At 37.5% G+C, this 21,491-nt stretch overlaps 1 protein-coding gene across 1 annotated transcript in view; it reads right to left on the bottom strand.

Moving 5' to 3' along the window:
- Positions 1 to 21,491, bottom strand: part of LOC150081364 (brefeldin A-inhibited guanine nucleotide-exchange protein 3) — a 235,668-nt gene that overhangs the window by 186,059 nt on the left and 28,118 nt on the right. The window contains exons 3-6 of the mRNA XM_090380184.1: positions 18,974 to 19,025; positions 18,572 to 18,653; positions 14,219 to 14,353; positions 3,027 to 3,215 (exon numbers count right to left, since the gene is read on the bottom strand). Coding sequence (XP_090236310.1) covers positions 3,027 to 3,215; positions 14,219 to 14,353; positions 18,572 to 18,653; positions 18,974 to 19,025 — 458 coding nt within the window. The remainder of the gene's footprint in view (positions 1 to 3,026; positions 3,216 to 14,218; positions 14,354 to 18,571; positions 18,654 to 18,973; positions 19,026 to 21,491) is intronic.

Genomic DNA, 21,491 nt, shown 5'->3' with positions numbered 1-21,491 from the left:
TTCATCATGATCTGCCTAGAGTATTAAACAAAATTAAAAAAGTTTCAAAGAACATTTAACAAAACTGGAAGCACCACTAGTTGCAGAAATTATCATCTTCTGTCAACATCACTGTTGGCTATAATACTTGTACTAGAAAAGCACAAGAAACTAGTGTCAAACCCACCAATGAAAACTTTTCCTTCTGGAAATACGACTGCAAATGCTTTTCAGTGCCCATCTAGGCAAAATTGAAAGGGATTATTCCACTGCCAAGAAAGCCTCCTGAAAAACTTCTGTACTTTTTTTTATTGAGGACATCTCTAAACTATGACTTTTTTTTTTTTTTTACTTTACTGATAATTAAAAAAAAAGAATCCATCTTACAGTTCAGAAATACCATAATATTTTGTGTGTGTGTGTATATATTATAACTGTCAATATAATACATAAGATAAATTATACACTACTGATATTTTAAAAATTATGAAAAGTTGTATACATTACCCTACATTAATATCCTATATATCTACAAATAACCTTTATTTGCAAGAAAATTAATAAAGTGTGCTGAAACCTATAGTCTTTATAACAGTTCATAGTCTCCACGAAACACTCTCCACCAATTTTTTTATAAATGTCCTCTGATATTTTCTGCCATTTGGCCTTCAAAGCAGCAACCAGATCAGCTGTTTTTTGGGTAGTCTCTCCTCACATGCATCCAATGATCCAATTCATCATAGAATTTCTCTACAGAATTGAGTTCAGGGCTCCAAGCTGTTAAGTCCTACTTTTCAATGCTCGTGTCCTCAAACCAGTCTGTCACAATGCAAGCAGTATGATATGGGGTGCTGTACTGCTGACACAAGTCTGCCTCAACATGCTCCCTCAAAGTAACGCATTATTATTATTATTATTAACCATACGGTGCAAAGAAGAATGAGGCTTTTGCTGCACCAGCCAGGATAAACCTGAGCATTCGTGGTTTTGCCCAAAACAACCGATCGTTCCAGGCCAAGAAGCTGTGAAAATCAGCCCTGGACCATCATGCTGCTTCTGCAAAACTTCAATGTTGGGACAAAATGGTCTGGCAGATAGTTTTCTCTGGGCTTTTTTTTTTTTTTTTAATGAAAACCCCAAGGACGAGAGGTATTAGAACCTATAGTACTTAGTTGCTGTGCATGGGTTGAAGGTTCAGAAGGTGAAAGAAGATACCAGTTGACATTAGACTGAATTTCTGTAGATTGTAATTTTCAGGAAATACATATGAAGGGAGGTTGTTCCAAAAAAAGTAAGCTGAAGGAATAAATGAGGAAGAAGAAAAGTTGGTTCTGTGAGTTTGAAGTATGCTGACTGGTTGTGGCATGAATTCGGACTAGTTTGGAACAGAGAGAGAGAGAATTATAGAAGTCAATTTAGAAGAACAGTACCCATGGAAGTATCTATAGAAAGGCATACAGCAGACACAAAAAGTCTGAAACAGAGTGGAGAGACTTTGTTAGAGATGAGTCATTAATTAACCTAACTGCCCTCTTATGAATGGAATCTAGAAGCCTGTGAGAAGTTTTGGGAGCACCACTCCATATATGGGAACAATATTCCATTATAGGGATTTGAGATTTGTACAGAGTGAGTAGCTGTTTGGAAGAAAAGTAATGCCAAGAGCAAAAGAGAAAACTCAGTTTTTTAGATGCAGAGGAAGCAATATTTGTGATGTACTTATGCCAAGCAAGATTAGAAGTCAGGATAATCTCCAATAGAGAAACATGTTCTTGTCTAGAAATCAGAGTATCATCGAAGACAAGCACAGAAGCACAAGAATCCTCTTTGCAAGATATAAAACACTGAGTTTTAGGAGTGATAGGACTGAGTTTTAGAAGGAATGAAATCAACTAAGTTATCTTCACCCCACTAGAGAATTACCTGGAGATCAGCATTTAGGGAATTGGTAGTGAATATTCAAGAAGTTGAAGCTTTTTGTGCAGGGCAAGGTTTCTCAAACTGGAACGTGGAATGCAAAGTGCTATCATCAGCAAAACTGTGGATAGGATTTCCAGTCAATGGAAGAAGGTCATTAATGTACAAGAGGAAAAGAGTGGAAGAAAGAACTGAACCTTAGGTAACACCTGCATTAGTGGCGAAGTTAGAAGACAGAGGGCCATTCATCATCACCCACAGCGAGCAATCCCAGAGAGAAAACTGGATACCAATTACAAAAAACAATTGGCAAACCATAAGATGGAAGCTTATTTAGAAGGCCAAACATAATCAAAAGCCTTTGAAATGTTAATATCAACTGCTTAAGTTTCAACTAACTTTTCCATTGAATTTGTCCATAGATGGATAAGCCAATATACCACCAGTGGATCAACACTGATGAAATCCATACTGGCGATCATTGATCAGATGGAAGGCTTTTAGATAGTATAGGAGTTGGTAGTTAATAGATTTCTCCATTACTTTAGAAAGAGAAAAAGTAAGTGCAGTGGGACGATAATTGGATGGGAGGAGTTTGTTACCTCTTTTAGGAACTGGCTGGATACGAGCATATTTCCAAGCAGAAAGGAAACACCTGTAGAATAAGAAAGTCGAAAAAGGTGACACGGAACAGGAGTAAACTCAGGAGCACAGGTTTTGAGAACAAGTGGAGAAATACCATCAGAACCTGGTGCTTTGTTGGCATCAGAATGCTTAAAATTCTTCGGACATCCATTTTGACAGAAGACCACAGGAGGCATTGAATGGAGTGTACTCATAATGGTAGGTTTACCAAAATCATCAATACACGAGTTAAAACAAAAGTACGATGCTAGCAGGTCAGCTTTATCTTTAGCTGAAGTGGCAATAGAACCATCTGATTTTGACAGAGGTGGGAACAGAGATGGGCAAAATTATGACAACAGCTTTGACAAGAGACCAGAATGCCCGACTACCATTTGGTAGTCGGGCGTTCTGTTCATTCAGAATGAATTAAAAGCAATGTTCTTTGCCATTTTAAATTAATTATATCCCAGTGTAATGTAAAGCCAATTAGTAACAAAACTAACCTCATCTCCAGTTTCTCCCTCCTGCACAGAAGTGCAAAATGACTGTATAGTTTGACTAGCTGTAGCTTGAGCAGCTGTCCGAATAGCAGTAGATCCTGTAGTATAAACATCAACACAAAGAGAAATTAATCTGATTACAGCCTCAGTACTCAAATTCCAGCCACTGGTACAAGCCATCTGTAATAGTACCTAACAAAAAGAAGTTGACATAAGTTATTTTATTTATTTTTATATTATTCCTCCACAAAGCAGCATTACATAATGCCTCAGAAAATGGAAACTGTTTAGAGTAAAATTACAATGACAAATAAATAATGCAAACTTTGTGACTCACCACTGCAGAAACATAAATATCATTAAATATTAACATACATTGCTATTATAAGAAAATTAATTACCCCTGATGCACTCAAGCCAGTACCCTTCCATGAAAAGTACACAGTCCTTTGTGAACTGTGGCGGCAAAAATCTGGCTGCCCTTAATATTTCATTCAAATTGTAAAGGTATGAAGTCACAACAAATATGTAAACTCTTCTGGATTCAGCCATATTGAGAATAAATTTAAAAAATTTTATAATTTCGGTGGAACTCCATAGTTTTCAATAGCAGAACAATATTACAATAAACAAGTAGTTTTCTCAATTTCTTAAAAATTATACAAAGGCCATTCAAAATGAAAACTGAAAAACAAACACAAAATGAATATTATGCAAAAAAAAAAAAAATCGATGATAATCTTGTGTTAGATTATTCATTGAAGTCTGTTGGCAATGCTGGGTCCCAACATAGAACTATCTGCTAGCATTATTTGGAAACAGTCAATTTTCAACATGGCAGTACCCTTGCAGTCATGCATTAAGGTACAGATGCAATCTGAGTGCTGTGCATAACCACAAGAGTTTGCCTCCAAACAAGTATTCTCACAAACTAGCCAAAAATTGCGGTCTGCACCACAATTTTTGGCTGGTTTGTGACATTGTTTGCACACAACAAAAAAATGAAATTTGGTGGGTGGGTGGGTTGGTGGTTGTGTGTGTGTGTGTGTGTGGGTGGGTGGGTGTGTTATGGAGGTTTAATGGCGCATAAGCTTCTGGGGCTAAGTGCACCTATTCATAGTGAAATGTTAAAAAACAAAATTCAGTTGTAATGACTTCATTTTTATTATGGAGATCTTTCAAAATTCCTGATACGTTCCAATTTTTTTCAGAAAAGAGAAAACTTCATTGATATTTGCTTCATTACCAATAATATGCTTTGATGTCATCGGTTCTTGCAGATTTAGCATTAGCATTAGTAGAGGTATACGATGCAAGAACGCAAGCTTACACAGCATCAACCAAAAAAAAAAAAAATAACCACTCCCATTTTACCCCTCCATTCGTTCCAAATACCTGTCCAACTCAGCCTTAAATTTATTTAGGTTATCAACTTCCAGAACAAAAGATGGAAGTCTGTTCCACCAATCAACTACCCGCTAGCTAAAGGCAAACTTCCGCACATCTATCCAACAACTGTCTGGGAAGACAGAACGGATGTTCTGTCCTGTCCTGTTGATATCATGAAAAATGTGCTGAACAGTGTGGACACTGAGGAGGATCCTCTCCTATGAATAGATGGAGGTGAGTCAGATACATATGTCCTATTCATGCCCATGCCAGTACAACTTCTCTTCTCACTGTTTTGGTGATAGAGTGGCAATGCTTTGGGTCTGGTTTTAACTGATAGTTTATTATTGGTTTGGGTGTGCCATAGACCTTTCCACTGCACGACACATGCCATTTGTATGATGTGATTGTACTCAGAGGCTGGAACATGGATGAAGGTTAAATCAAAAGTTGATGGATTTTTAGCAGTTTTGTCAGCAAGTTCGTTCCCCTTTATCTCCGAATGTGCTGGGATCCACCAAAAGGTCACTGATTGATGATGTTCTTCAATTTGCAATAGGAGACTTCTGATTTTATTTAACACAAGGTGAACCTTGTAGGAGGAATTTTGCATTAGCATTAGTAGAGGCATATGATTCAAGAAAGCAAGCTTATGCAGCATCAGCCAAAAAAAAAAAAAAAAAACACCCCGCTCCCATTTCACCCCTCCATTCGTTCCAAATACCTGTCCAGCTCAGCCTTAAATTTATTTAAGCTATCAACTTCTACAACAAAGGATGGAAGTCTGTTCCACCAACTAACTACCTGCTGGCTAAAGGCAAACTTCCGCACATCTATCTTACAACTGTCTTTCCTCAATTTGAATTTATGCCCTCTCAAGTGATTATTCTGAGCAAGAGGAAGAATCCCATCAGCATTGAGCATGCTCAAACCATTCAAGGCTTTATACACCTCTATCAGATCACCTCGCCGGTGCCTAGTCTCCACACACTGTAATTTGCAAAACGTAAGCCTTTCTTCATAACAGCAACCCTTTGTTCCATTCACTAATGTTGTTGCCCTTCTCTGTGCTCGTTCCAACAGCTCTACATACTTCTTAAAATGAGGCCTCCAGACCTGTATACAATACTCAAGGTGTGGCCTGACCATCGCCTTATACAACAGGATAATCACCTGCTTATCCCTGCTAGAATAAATTCCTGTATATCATTGACAAGACACCATGAGCTACTCTTGCAGCCCGTCTGCACTGCTCAGAGAACTTCATATCTGCCTGCACATTTACCCCCAGATCCTTTTCATTCTCTACCACTGTCAGTGTAGTATCACAGAGTTGATACATTACTCTGGGGTTACTGCTTCCATTTTTAGTTGTACTTTATATTTGTCAATGTTAAACTTCATTTGCCACCTCTCAGCCAATCTGTTCAACTTTTCCAGATCCTGTTGCAGCAGCATAGTGTCAGTAGTGTCCTTGACAACCCCGCCAACCTTCGTATCGTCTGCAAACCTGGACATTAAGCTTGATATACCATCATCAATATCATTTATAAATACAGAAAACAAAAATGGACCCAACACTGAACCCTGAGGGACTCCACTAATAACATTAGTCCACGATACGATGAGCAGTGTCCGTTGATTACCACTCTCTGTCTTCTCCCACTCAGAAATAGCAGCAATTTGCCTCTAATGCCACACTGCTCCAACTTGTGCAGCAGTCTTCCATGTGCAACAGTATCGAAAGCCTTTCTAAGATCCAAATATATGATATAAAAGTTATTCCCTGCATCCAGTTTCTTTGTGACCACATCATAGTATCCAATCAAATTGGTCAGACAAGACTTTCCCTTAACAAAACCATGCTGTGTCTGAGCTATAACTGAAGTCTTGTCTAGATGATCCTGCAGTGCTTCTTTAACCAGTGACTTCTTTAATTTTCCTGGAACAGAAGTTAAACTAACAGGTCTATAATTACTTGTGTTGCCCTTTGATCCCCCTTTGTGAATTGGGGTCACATTTGCACATCTCCAGTCCATGGGTACCTCCCATGAGTCCAAGGAAGCTCTCATAATTATGGCTAAGGGTTTGCTTACTTCCTTTGCTGCCTCCTTTAATATAACTGGATACATCTCATCCACCCCAGGTGCCTTTTTCATGTTTATCTTCAACAATTTCTACTCTACTTTCCTCTCATTTATTACAAAATCATCTAGCTCACTGCCAGAGTTGAATACACCTCTGGCATATCCCTCGCTGAATAACTCCTCGTGTGTGAATGTCGATGCAAAATATTCATTTAGTTTGTTAGCTACCTGACAGGATCATCAACAGTTGAACCACAAATATCAAGTGGACCAATCTGATTCATCCCCTTCCTTCTAGAGTTTACATAAGTAAAGAACTCTTTTCTGTTTTTCTTTGCATCCCTTGCCAAAGATTTCTCGTAATCTGCCTCCGCCTGCCTAACCGCCTTTTTAACTTGGCTACAGACCAGCTTATATCTGTCATAGGCTTCTGTGTCACGTATTAATTTATATGTATCCCAAGCATTTTTCTTCTCTGCCATATGTCTCATTAGTTCATTTGACATCCATTTAGGCCTAAACCTTGATCAATATTTCTTAGTTGGTATGTAAAGCCTAGTAGCTTCCAAGATAAATTCTTTGAATGCTTCCCATTTTGAATTTGCTGTTGGTAACATCATCAGTTGGTCCCACTGTATAGAATTTAAATACTGTCTCAGACCACTGTAGTCACCTTTACGAAAGCAAAACCCTTACCTTTACCCATGATGGTAGTTACCTCTTTGAGTAAATCCCACTTCAGCACACTGTGATGACTGTCACCTAGTAGTTCCTTTATCTGCAGATTCTTAATGCATGAAGAATTCCTATTGATAATCAAATCAAGAGTATTACTCCCTCTAGTTGCCTCCCGAACATGCTGATATAGAAAACAATCATCGAATAAATCCACAAAAGCCTTGCTAGTGTGTGAGGGACCAACCCACAAATTCCAGTTTATATCTGGAAAATTAAAATCCCCCATTATAAGACTCTGTGATTTACTGGCCCACTCTATTTCCCTGTACAGTTCCTCATTATACTCATCAGAGTCATTAGGCTTATAGCACACTCCTACTCTCAATTTTGATCTCCCAACGCTTATGTCACACCAAACTGACTCGACACTGCACTGTCCAGCGATTTCGACAGGCCTCACCTCCTTGGATTTTATGTGTTTCTTAACTAATAGCATAACCCCTCCTCCCTTCCTATCCTTCCTATACACATTGTACTCCCCCAAATTCCAGATTTGCATTCCTTATATCTGTGTGACACCACATCTCTGATATCCCAACAATATCTGCCTTTGATGTTTTGAGCAATACCTCAAATTCATCAAATTTATTTACCAAACTCCTAGCATTGGTGTATATGCAAGTATACATGCACCTGTTCCTATTCTTAGCTACCCTAACACAGTCCATGGATTTACTTGTTCTGCAATGACTCCCAGCAATTTTTGGAATCTCCTGCACCTTGTTTTCCAGACTTCTGCTCATTTCAATAGAAGCAGTGTAAGAATCACTTTCACCTCTACCAGTGGCTACTGTTAATCCATTAGTCCTTGTATCCCCCCAAGCTAGCAGTTTTCCGACCCACCTAACACTGCCTCGATAGCATCAGCAAATATTCTTGCGCCCTCTCTATTTAAGTTTATTCCATCCCTGTAAAAGCAGTCTCTCCTGTTAACAAGTACAGACCAGGCTGAAAAAAATTCTACCCCTTGAGCCTTGCACAATCTTTTCAGGGCCGAATTGATCGACAAGGCTCTCTTCATATACTCCCTCCTATCGTGTCTGGGCAGAATTGCAGACACTTTCAAATTCAACCCTAATTCATGGCTTTTTTTCAACAGTGACCTGTACTTGTTAAGTAATTCCGCCAGTCTCCTACTCTTAATATCATTAGTGCCAAAGTATACAACAATATCACCTTTTGTGTCCTTAAAAGATGATATCCGCTCTACAACGTCATCAACCTGTGCCCCTGGCAGACATACCCTGGTCCTGTTCCACCTATCCTTTTTACATACCTTGTTCCCCATTTCCCTGACAATAGTCACCAACAACTACTATTGCTGTAATTGATCTGAGTGAGTCCATGTATGCTACATATTTTACAGAAGGGTAGTGATTCAGGTTTTCTAAGGCTAATTTTATTGCATGGAGTTCTGCAGAGAAGCTGCTATACTCAGGTGGAAGAGCAGAAGAAATGATTGTAGAGGGGAAATACTGCTGCTGCTCCAACTGTTGAATGTGATATGGAGTCATCAGTATATATTGGCAAAAAATCCGCATATATTTGAATATGGCTTGCATGGAATTGTTTCACATTGATTATCAGTAAGTGATCCTTTCCCCACCTGTGAAGATAAGTATCACAGGTTAGTTGTGGAGGGGCAGTCCACAGTGGTTGAGAGTAATTCATTACTTGTTGCCTGTTGACAATAGGAACATTCCAACTCTGTGTTAATTCAATAAGGCATAAGCCTGCTGGTCTTATTTTAGTGGGTTTGTTTCTATAGAGATTTTGCAGTGGTGGATTGAAGAGGTATGGCTCAATAGGATGCTGCCAACAACTTTGTATTTGGGCTGCATACTTAAGAAGCAGCATTTTTCTGCAGAGGTAAAGAGGGGGCTCATTAGCTTCAATATATAAACTGTGTAGGAGATGTCCTGAAAGCGCCAAGTGCAATCCATATATGTTGTATAGGATCCAGCCATCGTAGTGTACTCTTATGGGCAGAATCAGAGTGGAGCACCATAATCCAAACGGGATCTGATCAATGATCTATATAAGAGCAACAAAGATGTACTTTCTGCTCCCCAAGACAAGGCAGATAAAGCTCTTAGTAAGTTCAGCTTTTTGAGGCAGGAAGTACGCACAAATTTAATGTGCTCAAGGAAATTTAATTTCCTTGTCAAGGATTAATCCCAAGAATCTGACATTGTTAGTCACTGGAATGGTAAAGTTTGACATCTGAAGTTCAGAATCTGTATGCATTTCCATTGATTACAAAAGTGGATTGCAACAGTTTTCTGCTGTGATAGACGACAGCCATTAAACCCTGCCCACCTTTGGACTTTATTATTCAGGGATATCTGCAGTTGGCATTCAATGGATCTCATGTTCTGAGAATGGCAAGAAATAGAGAGATCGGCATAAAGGTACGTCTGAACAGTATTTGTAAGTTCTTTTGTGCTGAAATCGATTCTAAGGGCAAAAAGGGTTGCACTCAGTACAGACCCTTGTGGCACTCCTTCCTGTAAAAATGTCATAGAAAGCGAGTTGTGGTATCGAACTTGGAAAGAACGATTCTGGAGAAAGTTCCTGATGAATATAGGAAAGTTGCCTTGTAGACCAAGAGCATGGAGGTCAATGAGAATGCTGTGATGCCAGGTAGTGTCATATGTTTTCTCTATGTCTATGGAAACCATAACAAGATGTTCATTTTTTACAAAGGCATTACGAATTGCAGACTCAGCTTTGATCATAAGATCTAAGGAGGACCCATTCTGGCAAAAGCCATGCTGATTATTACTAATTAGTTGTTGCATTTCGATGATCCAAACAAGATGATTGTGGACCATTTTTTCAAGTAATTTACTCAGGCAAATGGATAGGGAAACAGGTCTGTAACTGTTATGACTAGTAGGATCTTTTCCAGGCTTCAAAAAGGCAAGAACTGTGGTATGATGCCAAGAGCTGGGATAAATGTTTTCTAGAAATATTCAGTTATAGTAGACCAGCAGTATTTGTAAATTTTTGTCGGCAAGGTTTCGTAACATGACATAACACATTCCATCTGGCCCAGTAGCACTGTTGCGTGTTGTTTTAATAGCGTGTAAAAGTTCAGAATATTGAAGAGGAAAACTGAGTTTCAAAAGTTGATGGTTCGCTGTTCAGTCTTGGTCTTTATTTTCTGGAAATCCAGAGAATAAGTTGATGCCACTGAAACTTGGGCAAAGGTTTTGCCCAAGGCATTTGCTATGTCCTTAGGAGCAGAGAGTTCTTGCCCATTCCACGAAAGAACTGGTGAAGGGGTGGTTGGAAACTTGCCGGAAATCTGTCTAATTTTCTTTCATATTAACCTGGAGTTTAGTGTTTCTGTTTATGGAAGATGCACACCGAATCCAAGAGTTCTTCTTGGCTTGCCTTTGAATGATACGTGCTTTTGCCCTTAGCTTCTTGTAATTGATAAGATTAGCTGTGGTTGAGGATCTACGAAATAAATTCCATGCTTTATTTTTTTTAACTTCTTTGCTTTTGCTTCATTCCACCAATAGTTAAGGTGCCGTTAGGGCTCGGGATTCGACAATGGAATTGAACATTTAGCTGCAGATAGTAGGTGTGAAGTGATATAATCTGTGGCTTCATCTATTGAATGTGTTTGTATCAATTGCTCATCCAGGGTGATAGCTGACTGAAATTTGACCCAATTGGCTTGAGAGAACTTCCATTTCTTGCATGGTTGGGCATTTCCTAATGGTAGTTGTGCAGTGAGCAGATCACAAATAATCGGAAAATGGTCACTGCCTATGGGATTGTCCATAATAGACCATTTTATGATTGGAAACAGAATCGGGGAGCATACTGATAGATCGATTGCAGAAGTTTGTCCAGTTGGTCCAGAAAGGTTTCAATTAATCGATCATGTCTATCTAATTTAGTCGATCCCCATAAGGGGTGGTGGCCATTGAAATCCCCCAAGAGACAGACAGGGGAAGGTAACTGAATTAGCAGGTTTTAAAGATCTTGGTTTGGTTTTTTGGTTTTTTTTTAGGAGCATTAGCAACTAAGGCCATATTGTTCTGGGATATGCGGTGGTCATTCCCTGACCTTTCCGCACCCTCCGTATTTGGTGGCGACAGGCTTGAACCCCGGTCTAATCAAGAAGCGTGTGCTACGCACTGCTGCTCCTTCCCACCTGGCTACGGAGGCGCCCGCTAAAGATCTTGGTAAGCGAAGGTATGACTTGTTGGGAGATAGACTGATACTAGTGTTAACGCAATCTGGATTATTAAACATAAGGCAACTACTTCAATTTCAGTTTGAAAAACAATTTGCTTGGTTGGGATCTTTGAGCTGACCAAGATGGCCACACCCCCATGGGCAGCATTTGAAGTATTACAATCTTGTCAATAGATGGCATAGTTATGTTGGTGGGAAATTGAGGAGTTAGATAGGTTTCCTATAGACAGAAACCAACTGGAGAATAGTAGTTAATTAAGACTTGAATATCATTAAGGTTGCTATGAAATCCTCTACAATTCCATTGTAGAATATAAGGCATTACTGGTGTTTAGTAGTAGAAGTTGTACCTGCTGTTTTTTTAATGTGACTGGCTTGTGGCATTCAGGCTTTGTCTGTCTTTTTTTGATAAGAATGGCCAACCGGTATCCATATCTTCTTCTTCTTCTTCTGCATATATTTCTAAGATCAGTTCTTCATGTCTGAATGAGTCAATTGTATCCACAGATGTTTCTTGGATATTCTTTTTTAAATTTGAGCTTCGACTATTCGATGTAGAAGCAATCACTGGGGGAGGAGAAGATGATGTAGCTGGTACTGTGAGTTCAGTATTGCTTGCCTGGTTCAACTGCTTAGGGATATTGGATTGTTGCTGAGAGAGAACAGTCCAAGCCCAGTCAGAGATTGAAGTGTTCGAAGGGACTGTAACTTCAGTTTGGGTGGCCACTGATTGATAGTTTTGCGCAATACTGGCATATGGTATGTTTAGTCATACTGGGAGCAATTACTTTCCTTGTTTCTTGAAAACTTACTTTATTTTCAATCTTATATTTCACAATTTTCTTTTCAGTTTTCCATCTGTTGCATGTCCTTGAATAAGCAGGATGGTTTCCTTTACAGTTGGGGGCAGGTCATTTTTTTTGCCGATCAATCACTTTGAGTGTGGTCAGAGGACCCACAATTGGTTTCCTCTGCCTGCCATTTGAGAGTGGTCACACTTTTGGCAGTTAAAACATCTCAATGGATTAGGAATGTAGGGTCTAATGCGGCAAAGTAGATAGCCTGCTTTTATCGGTTAGAATATTCTAACCTTTAGAATTTAAAGGTTAGATTATTCCTTGTAGGTGGGAGTGTATTTTCTCTCCTAACCACAATTCTTTTCAGAGCAATGACATTTTGATCTTGAAGCTCTTGAGTTATCTCCTCCTCCGTGACATTCAATAGATCCCAGCTGGATATAACACCCTTAGATGTATTTAGGGTTGTATGGGGAGAAACTTTTACTGGAATTCCAGCAAAGTTTGTAAGATTTAGCAGTTTCTCCGAATGTCTGCGGTTCATTGTTTCCACTAGTAGGTTCCCTGATTGCAGTCTCTTGACTGTCTTAGGAGATCCTGCCAGACTTTCCAGGTGTTTCTGGATGAGGAACGAAGATAGCTTAGTGAGAGGCTGGTCTGCAAGAGAGTGCATTATGAGAAATGCAGGAAACTCTGTCGCTTTGCTAAGGAATTGGTTTTAAACCTCTTGGGTTGCAACATGTCATGTACAGTTTCCGTGTCTGGCCGAGAGCTTGTCGGCTCTAAAGGCAGAAACACATTAGGATCCATATTTGCTCCTTTTGGCCCTTGGCAGATTAACTGTTCTGCCAAGGTTTCCGGCCCTGCCACAGGGAGGCAGGAGCAGTGCTGGTGTGACCAAGTGTAAAGTAGTAAGTGTTAGTAATAGAAATACGAAAAATAAAGAAAGATGGTTTTTCTTTCTTGCTCTGTACAAGTACTTTTGTAACAGGAGCTGTTATTAAATAAATAAATTTCTTAAGGAATTTGATGAAATTTGATGTCAAACCGTCAGGTCATTTTGAAAAATTCTATTCACTCATCTAATGACAACCAAAAGTGATATAAAAAGAAAATAGCATTACAGGAATTAAGAGTATCCATAACTATTTCATTTTGCAAGGCCAAAAAACCATAAATTTTGTCTCGTCTGCTATAGCTGTACTTCATATTTCAACAAGAAAACATGCTATGCCACAATGTACTGTATTGATAATAACACAGAAAAGCTATATCTCATTAACACAAACTGTCTAAATGAACTGTACAGAAAGAAAGAAAGAGGAAGTAATGAAGATGTAATATCAAGAGTGAAAAGGCCTGTTAATAATATTTTAAATGTTTGTTATGAAATATTTATTATCATATGTTTGTTAATAAATGTTTGTTATCAAACCACGATGTCAAATTAGTTTTGATACAACTGAGTATGATGTACAAGATTAAAATTAATTTTGGTCATAAGTCTGAGGGGAAACTGATCCTATATCATTTAAATCAATAAAATTTAATTCAGTATCCACAGAAATGAAAAATTAATGAATTGTATTCCAATTTGAATTAATATTCAAAAATTTTACATTAGTGATCAAATCCACTTGAAAATACTTCCTACATTACAAGGCAAAAATGAAACAATCATTTAACCAGTTCTCAAACGCTGACCGGGCTAGCCGGGTGGGTAAAGTGCCTGCCTAGCAACCCAAAGGTCGCGGGTTTGAATCCTGCTCGGGCTTGGATCAAAGTACTGCAAAACCTTGGGAGGTGCACTATGGCCACAGAAGCTGATGCGGCAACAACTACCAAAAAAAAGTTCTCAAACAGATCCATTACAAGCAATTTAAAAGTATTCCAACAAAATGCATCTCAGCCTCAGAAATAATAGTACAATAAATTTACTAAAATTATAATAAATCAACAAAATAGTTACCTTAAGAATTTCAACTTGTACATCTTCTGGTTGGATAGATATAGAAGAAGTGGCCTGCAAAAGTTGACATGGAAGCCATTTTTCCTCTTCATCCATCTCAAATACCGATTGGAAATTTTTGTCCCAAATAATCCTCTACAAAAACAAAGTATTTTAACTGACACTCCATCTTTTTAGATTCACCTAAGTAATTTAAATTGTTATGTACTCATTGAAATAGTTAAGTAGTGAAGTTTTAGAAATTATGCTTGACAGTTGTAGATCTTCTAAGTATAACAACATGGGGTCATCACAAATTAGAGAAATCACAATAACCCAGACAAATCACAAAAATAAATATTTATATTCAAAATGGCTTATCACAAAATTCATAGTCATATCTAGAATTTTCCATTTGCATTTAGTCAAACCAAATATTGCCTGGTCACATCTAAAGTAGTCCATAAGCACGATGACTGATGATTGGTTGGTTGTTTAGAGGTTTTATGGTGTATCAGCATCTGAGGCTACAGTGCACCAAATCAAAAGGTATAAAATGCATAACATAAAACAGTATAATTAATTAATATATTATAAAATATATAATATAGTTGTAACATATTAAACAATAATGAACTCTAAATAAAATTATATAAATTAATAAGTTGTAAAAACTTGAATACAGTAGAGCATTGAAAATCTGAATGTCAATAATTTGTGATGTCAATAATCCGAACAAGCCAGCAATTATTTATTATTTTATTTTATTATGCTGGTGCCATAAAATAATTACAGTAAGCGCCGGTTACTGTGATCATATTTGCAAATTGAATTTTGATTCAATTAAATGGCAATTCTAATAAGCAAAAATCAGAGGAATATTATCCACAGGCCATAAAAATAAAGACAAAAAACAAACTTACACTTTTATTACCTTACCAATTAACAAAATTAAATGATACGCGAAAATCGGAAGAATATTATCCACAGATTAGCAAAATAAAAATAAATTTATGCTTACGTACATAGTTTAATTAATATACATAAGTACTAACTAATAAACATAACACGTTGTAATCTGTTATTCAACACTTTGTAATCTGATATGGTTTATCAATGATTTTATTCCGAATGTCAAGCAGTATCATGAACAAGAAGGCAAAATGGGCAAGGTCTTGCTTATCCTAAGCAACATGCCATATCACATCCTTCATTGAAAATGTTAAACAAAATAGACGACAGATTCGAGGTCATGTTTCTTCCATCAAATATTACCACACTCCTCCAACCGATGAACCAGGGAGCCATAGAAAAGTTGAAGAGAATCTATAAAAAACAAGTCTTGCATCATTTACTTTTAGAACAAAGCATCATAGCTTTTTCGAAAAAGCCCAGTTACATGTTAGCTGATGTGCGGGAATTTAACTGCATAGAATTTAAAATATGGTTGGAAAAAACTGTGGCCTATTGCAGAAGAAACCATAGAAGATGAGCAGAATCAAAGTGAAGGAGGCGAGGGACAAATACTGAATGAGATGGTCAACTTGTTTCAGTCAATTCTTGGGTTTGAAGACTGCAATGAAGGCGATGCAAGGGCATGGATGGAAAATGATACTGATGCTACAGGGTTTCCTGTTTTAAATGAAAACAAAATTGTGAATGTAAAAGAAATGGGAGCTCTTGAAAATGATAAAGTTAAAGACGAAGAAAATTACATCAACACTGGGCCTATGCATACTGAGGCATTCACCATGCTGGAGGTTGCAATGGCTTGGTACGAGCAACAAACTGAATGCTGTCCAACTCAACTGAAAAGAGTGAGAGAGCAAAGAAATGAAGTTCAAAAATGGTGCAGCAAAAATTAAGTAATTATTTTCATTAAAGCTTGTACATGTGTTATTATGGTTGAAAATTCTTTTTGTTTTGTTACCTATGAATAAAAATACGTAAATACAACTTAGTGATTTTATTTATAAACTTACTAAGCTGCTTTTTTTTTTTTTAATATATTATAAAATATATAATATAGTTGTAACTATATTATATAATAAATAATATAGTTATTATTTATTATATAATATAGTTATGTAGTTGTGACTATATAATATAATAAATATATTATATAGTCTCCACAGAACAGTATTTTTGATAAGTTCAAAAATCTGAACAAATCGTAAGTCTGAACCTACCCCTGGTCCCAATTAGTTTGGATTATCAACACTCTACTGTATATCTGCTGCTTGAATATGGCAACTGCTGACATTGAAACATCAATGATGGTTCACGGCTTCCACGTAAAGACTTTGGACAGGCAACGTAAAAAATGTTCCTGTGGCAGTCTGGATGGCTCTGTGGTGGATTGGATCAAGCCATCTGAGAACAGAATTTCTAGCAGAAGAACAGACTTTGGAACCATTGTCAAGTTTTAACCAGACATGTGCTTGATCAAGGCATAATAATGTGCTTCTATCTGCTCCCCAGTAACTGGAGGAGACAGCACTGAGCATGTTTAGACCTCTCTAAATATGCTCAGTGAAAAACTGAGTTTTTTGCCCTGAACTGACAAATATGGTGGAGGAAAGTCAGCTTTTGATCAAAGATAGGTCCCAAAAATTTGGTTTCTGCTACCATAGGAATTGCATTTTGTCCAAGCCTGAGTTCAAAATCAAGGGTGAAGATTCCATAAACAACTGTTTAATTGGAAATGAGCCTCATCTGACCATAAGATATTCCAACATACCGTCCACCTCTATCCTAAACAAAAACAGCACAGCAAAGTTGATGCATTGTGGAATTAACTGGTGCAGCACATTGATCATGTAGGGAAATCACTCCAGAAGGGTTTAGAGCACTTTTGTAGATAGTTTCCCATAAAATTTCTAGTTATTGAAACACTGCTCTGCAGTTGAGTGTGACAATTCCTGTGACACCATCAGCCACAGCAACAGTTGTCACAAAGATGTGGAGTCCTCTACTGGAAGCTAAAGACAAAAATACCTGCTCCTTTGAATTTCTTCATCATTTTGCACAAGCAAAATCCATTTTGGAAAAGGGATCTGCTTGTTAAGTTATTTTAAATGGTGATATCCCCAAACGTACAGCCAAGCAACGCTGTTATTTTGGTAAAAGAGATTTCCCAAAAAAGCATAATTTTTCATTTGCATTATCATGTTGACCATTGCTTGCTACTACGGTTGCTTCTGCTTTTATCATAACAAAGACATGTCACCCGGATAATGCCACGAAATTCGTCAATACTTTGCATACTGAATGAATATAGCTTAGTGTATTTGGGTCACTTTTGGAACAATTTTTTTTTTTTTTTTTTTTTTTGCACTTTTCATTTCTTCATGGTTTAGACACTGTCTATTCCAAATTTTATCAAAGTGATGCACTTTAATTATAACCAACCTGTATATAAAAGTGTATGTGTGTTTATTTTATATTAAAATGTACCTACAATGGGTAGACTTTTCGTGATTTATTATGACTATCCAGAACATGTCTCCAAACTGCATGAATACATATACAGGTAGCCCTCATTTTGCACTGGTACGATTTGCGTTGATTCGCAATCGCACCGATCACTAACCACAACGCCATTTTTATTTTTATTTATTTATTTTTGCAATTTTTTTATAAATTGAAAGTTTCGAATCGTCAGACAAAATTTATCGGCATCATACTGTGCACTGTTCACATGATTTAGGACAATCTGAGCCAATCAGTAATTAGTGCATTCGTATCAGAGATGAGAAAGATTCCTGCCCTCAAAGTAACCATTCATGGATGTGGGTAGTAAAGGTCCATGCGGTGAAGCATTCAGTTGGTTGTTATTTACGCTATTTACACGTGTTGGAAATTTATTATGCTAACATTTTTTTATTAATTGTGCTATTAATAATAGTGATAGTCATGTGCAGTTTTGCCATTCGTGTTATAAAGTTTTTAATTTAATAGAATAAAGACACGCCATGTCTGGTAAAAGTAGTTAATTGAATCCTAGTGCAAAATTCGGAGGATAGAATCTGGTGAAAGCTGCCCTAATGTGTGTAGGGCTATGAATATACTTCCATCGACTATTACTACAACTATGAAGAATGCTAATAAAATAAAACAATTGATGCAAAGTGGTAGGTAAAATTTTTGGTGCCCAGAACCTAACCCTGTGATTTCAGATTGACTCCTTTATATAAAGGGTTCCATTTGTGCCTGTCCCCCCCCAGGAACCTAAGCCGATGTAAATTGAGGGCTACCTGTACTAATAGTAAAGAAAAACAAGAAAATAAGATGCCATCTAACAATATTTTAAAATTTATAAAGATAGTCATAATTCACATTTTTGTAAACTAAATGCTATTAAATATAACTCACCTGTAATCCATTAACAGCATGACTTATAAGTTTATTATTTTTTGATTCAATAGCCAACTGAAGAGTTTCTAAGCACTTCTGCCTACAGTATTAAACCATGTATGCATGTATTAGAAACTTAATTTTTATCACACTAGTGTACAAAAAAAAAAAAAAAATTTTACTAAAAATGTATTATTATGAAAGACCACAATTTTAAATAATATAATCTGTTTCAAAACATCTGACTAAATGGCATTTGTTCTACACATTAGATTTCAGAAATTAGCCATGAGTGATGTCTAGCTATGAATGAATCTAATCCTAAAAAATAGATTAGATATCATAGCAAAAATTTTATTCATGTAACATTAAAGTGAGCAATTAATCAACACTAATATATTAATGTTACTTAATTCATACCTGAGTTCATAAGGCGGTGCCCTCATTAGTCCATGCTGATTTACTAAAAAATCTAGGACAGACAAAACAATGTAAACAATGAATATTATGCTATAACAATGCAAATATTAGCAAATTCATTTACATAAAAAGTTTTCGCAAAAAATATTTAAGGCAAATATTTCAATTTTGAAAAAAAAAAAAGGAACAAAACAAAATTAATCAATGTACAAGTAAAAAAAAAACTTGTTAACAGAAAGGACTGCTTCTACAGGGATGGGATACACTTAAATAGAAAGGGTGCAAGAATATTTACTGATGCTATCGAGGCAGTGCTAGGTGGGTCGGAGAACTGCTAGCTTGGGGGGATACAAGGACTAATAGATTAACAGTAGCCACTGGCAGAGGTGAAAGTGATTCTTGCACTGCTTCTATTGGAGTGAGCAGAAGCCTGGAAAACAAGATGCAGAATATTTCAGAGACTGCTGGGAGTCATTGCGGTACAAGTAAACACATGGGTTGTGTTAGGGTAGCTAAGAAAAAGAACAGGTGCATGTATACTTGCATGTACACCAATGCTAGGAGTTTGGTAATAAATTTGATGAATTTGAGGTATTGCTCAAAGCATCAAAGGCGGATATTGTTGGGATATCAGAGACGTGGTGTCACAGATATAAGGAATGCAGAACTGGAATTTGGGGAGTACAACGTCTACAGAAAGGATAGACAGGATAGGAAGGAAGGAGGGGTTATGCTATTAGTTAAGAAACACAAAATCCAAGGAAGTGAAGCCAGTTGACATCGCTGGACAGTGCAGTGTCGAGTCAGTTTGGTGTGACATAAGCACTGGGAGATCAAAATTGAGAGTAGGAGTGTGCTATAGGCCTAATGACTCTGATGAGTATAATAAGGAACTGTACAGGGAAATAGAGTGGGCCAGTAAATCACAGTCTTATAATGGGGGATTTTAATTTTCCAGATATAGACTGGAATTTGTTGGTTGGTCCCTCACACACCAGCAAGGCTTTTGTGGATTTATTCGATGATTGTTTTCTATATCAGCATGTTCGGGAGGCAACTAGAGGGAGTAATACTCTTGATTTGATTATCAATAGGAATTCTTCATGCATTAAGAATCTGCAGATAGAGGAACCACTAGGTGGCAGTGATCACAGTGTGCTGAAGTGGGATTTACTCAAAGAGGTAACTACCATCAGGGGTAAAGGGAAGTGTTATTGCTTTCGTAAAGGTGACTATGATGGTCTGAGACAGTATTTAAATTCTATACAGTGGGACCAACTGATGATGTTACCAACAGCAAATTCAAAACGGGAAGCATTCAAAGAATTTATCTTGGAAGCTACTAGGCTTTACATACCAACTAAGAAATATTGATCAAGGTTTAGGCCTAAATGGATGTCAAATGAACTAATGAGACATATGGCAGAGAAGAAAAATGCTTGGGATACATATAAATTAATACGTGACACAGAAGCCTATGACAGATATAAGCTGGTCTGTAGCCAAGTTAAAAAGGCGGTTAGGCAGGCGAAAGCAGATTACGAGAAATCTTTGGCAAGGGATGCAAAGAAAAACAGAAAAGAGTTCTTTACTTATGTAAACTCTAGAAGGAAGGGGATGAATCAGATTGGTCCACTTGATATTTGTGGTTCAACTGTTGATGATCCTGTCAGGTAGCTAACAAACTAAATGAATATTTTGCATCGACATTCACACACGAGGAGTTATTCAGCGAGGGGAATGCCAGAGGTGTATTCAACTCTGGCAGTGAGCTAGATGATTTTGTAATAACTGAGAGTAAAGTGGAGGAGAAACTGTTGAAGATAAACACAAGAAAGGCACCTGGGGTGGATGGGATCTATCCAGTTATATTAAAGGAGGCAGCAAAGGAAGTAAGCAAACCCTTAGCCATAATTATGAGAGCTTCCTTGGACTCAGGGGAGGTACCCATAGACTGGAGATGTGCAAATGTGACCCCATTCACAAAGGAGGATCAAAGGCTGACACAAGTAATTATAGACCTGTGAGTTTAATTTCTGTTCCAGGAAAATTAATGGAGGCACTGGTTAAAGTAGTACTGCAGGATCATCTAGACAAGACTTCAGTTATAGCTCGACACAGCATGGTTTTGTTAAGGGGAAGTCTTGCCTGACCAATTTGATTGGATACAGTCACAAAAGAACTGTATGCAGGGAATAACTTTGATATTATATACTTGGATCTTAGAAAGGCTTTTGATACTGTTGCACATGGAAGACTGCTGCACAAATTGGAGCAGTGTGCCATTGGAGGCAAATTGCTGCTATGGATAAAGGGGTAGTTGAGGGGGAGAAGACAGAGAGTGATAATCAATGGACACTGCTCATCGTGGACTAATGTTATTAGTGGTGTCCCTCAGGGTTCAGTGTTGGGTCCATTATTGTTTTCTGTATTTATAAATAATATTGATGATGGAATATCAAGCTTAATGTCCAAGTTTGCAGACGATACAAAGGTTGGCAGGGTTGTTAAGGACAGT

Source organism: Mastigoproctus giganteus, chromosome 8, assembly GCF_048544385.1.
Source record: "Mastigoproctus giganteus isolate SK-2022 chromosome 8, ASM4854438v1, whole genome shotgun sequence".
NCBI lineage: Eukaryota > Metazoa > Arthropoda > Arachnida > Uropygi > Thelyphonidae > Mastigoproctus > Mastigoproctus giganteus.
Note: the sequence above shows the minus strand (reverse complement) of the source record. Positions and strands in the feature narration are given on the sequence as shown.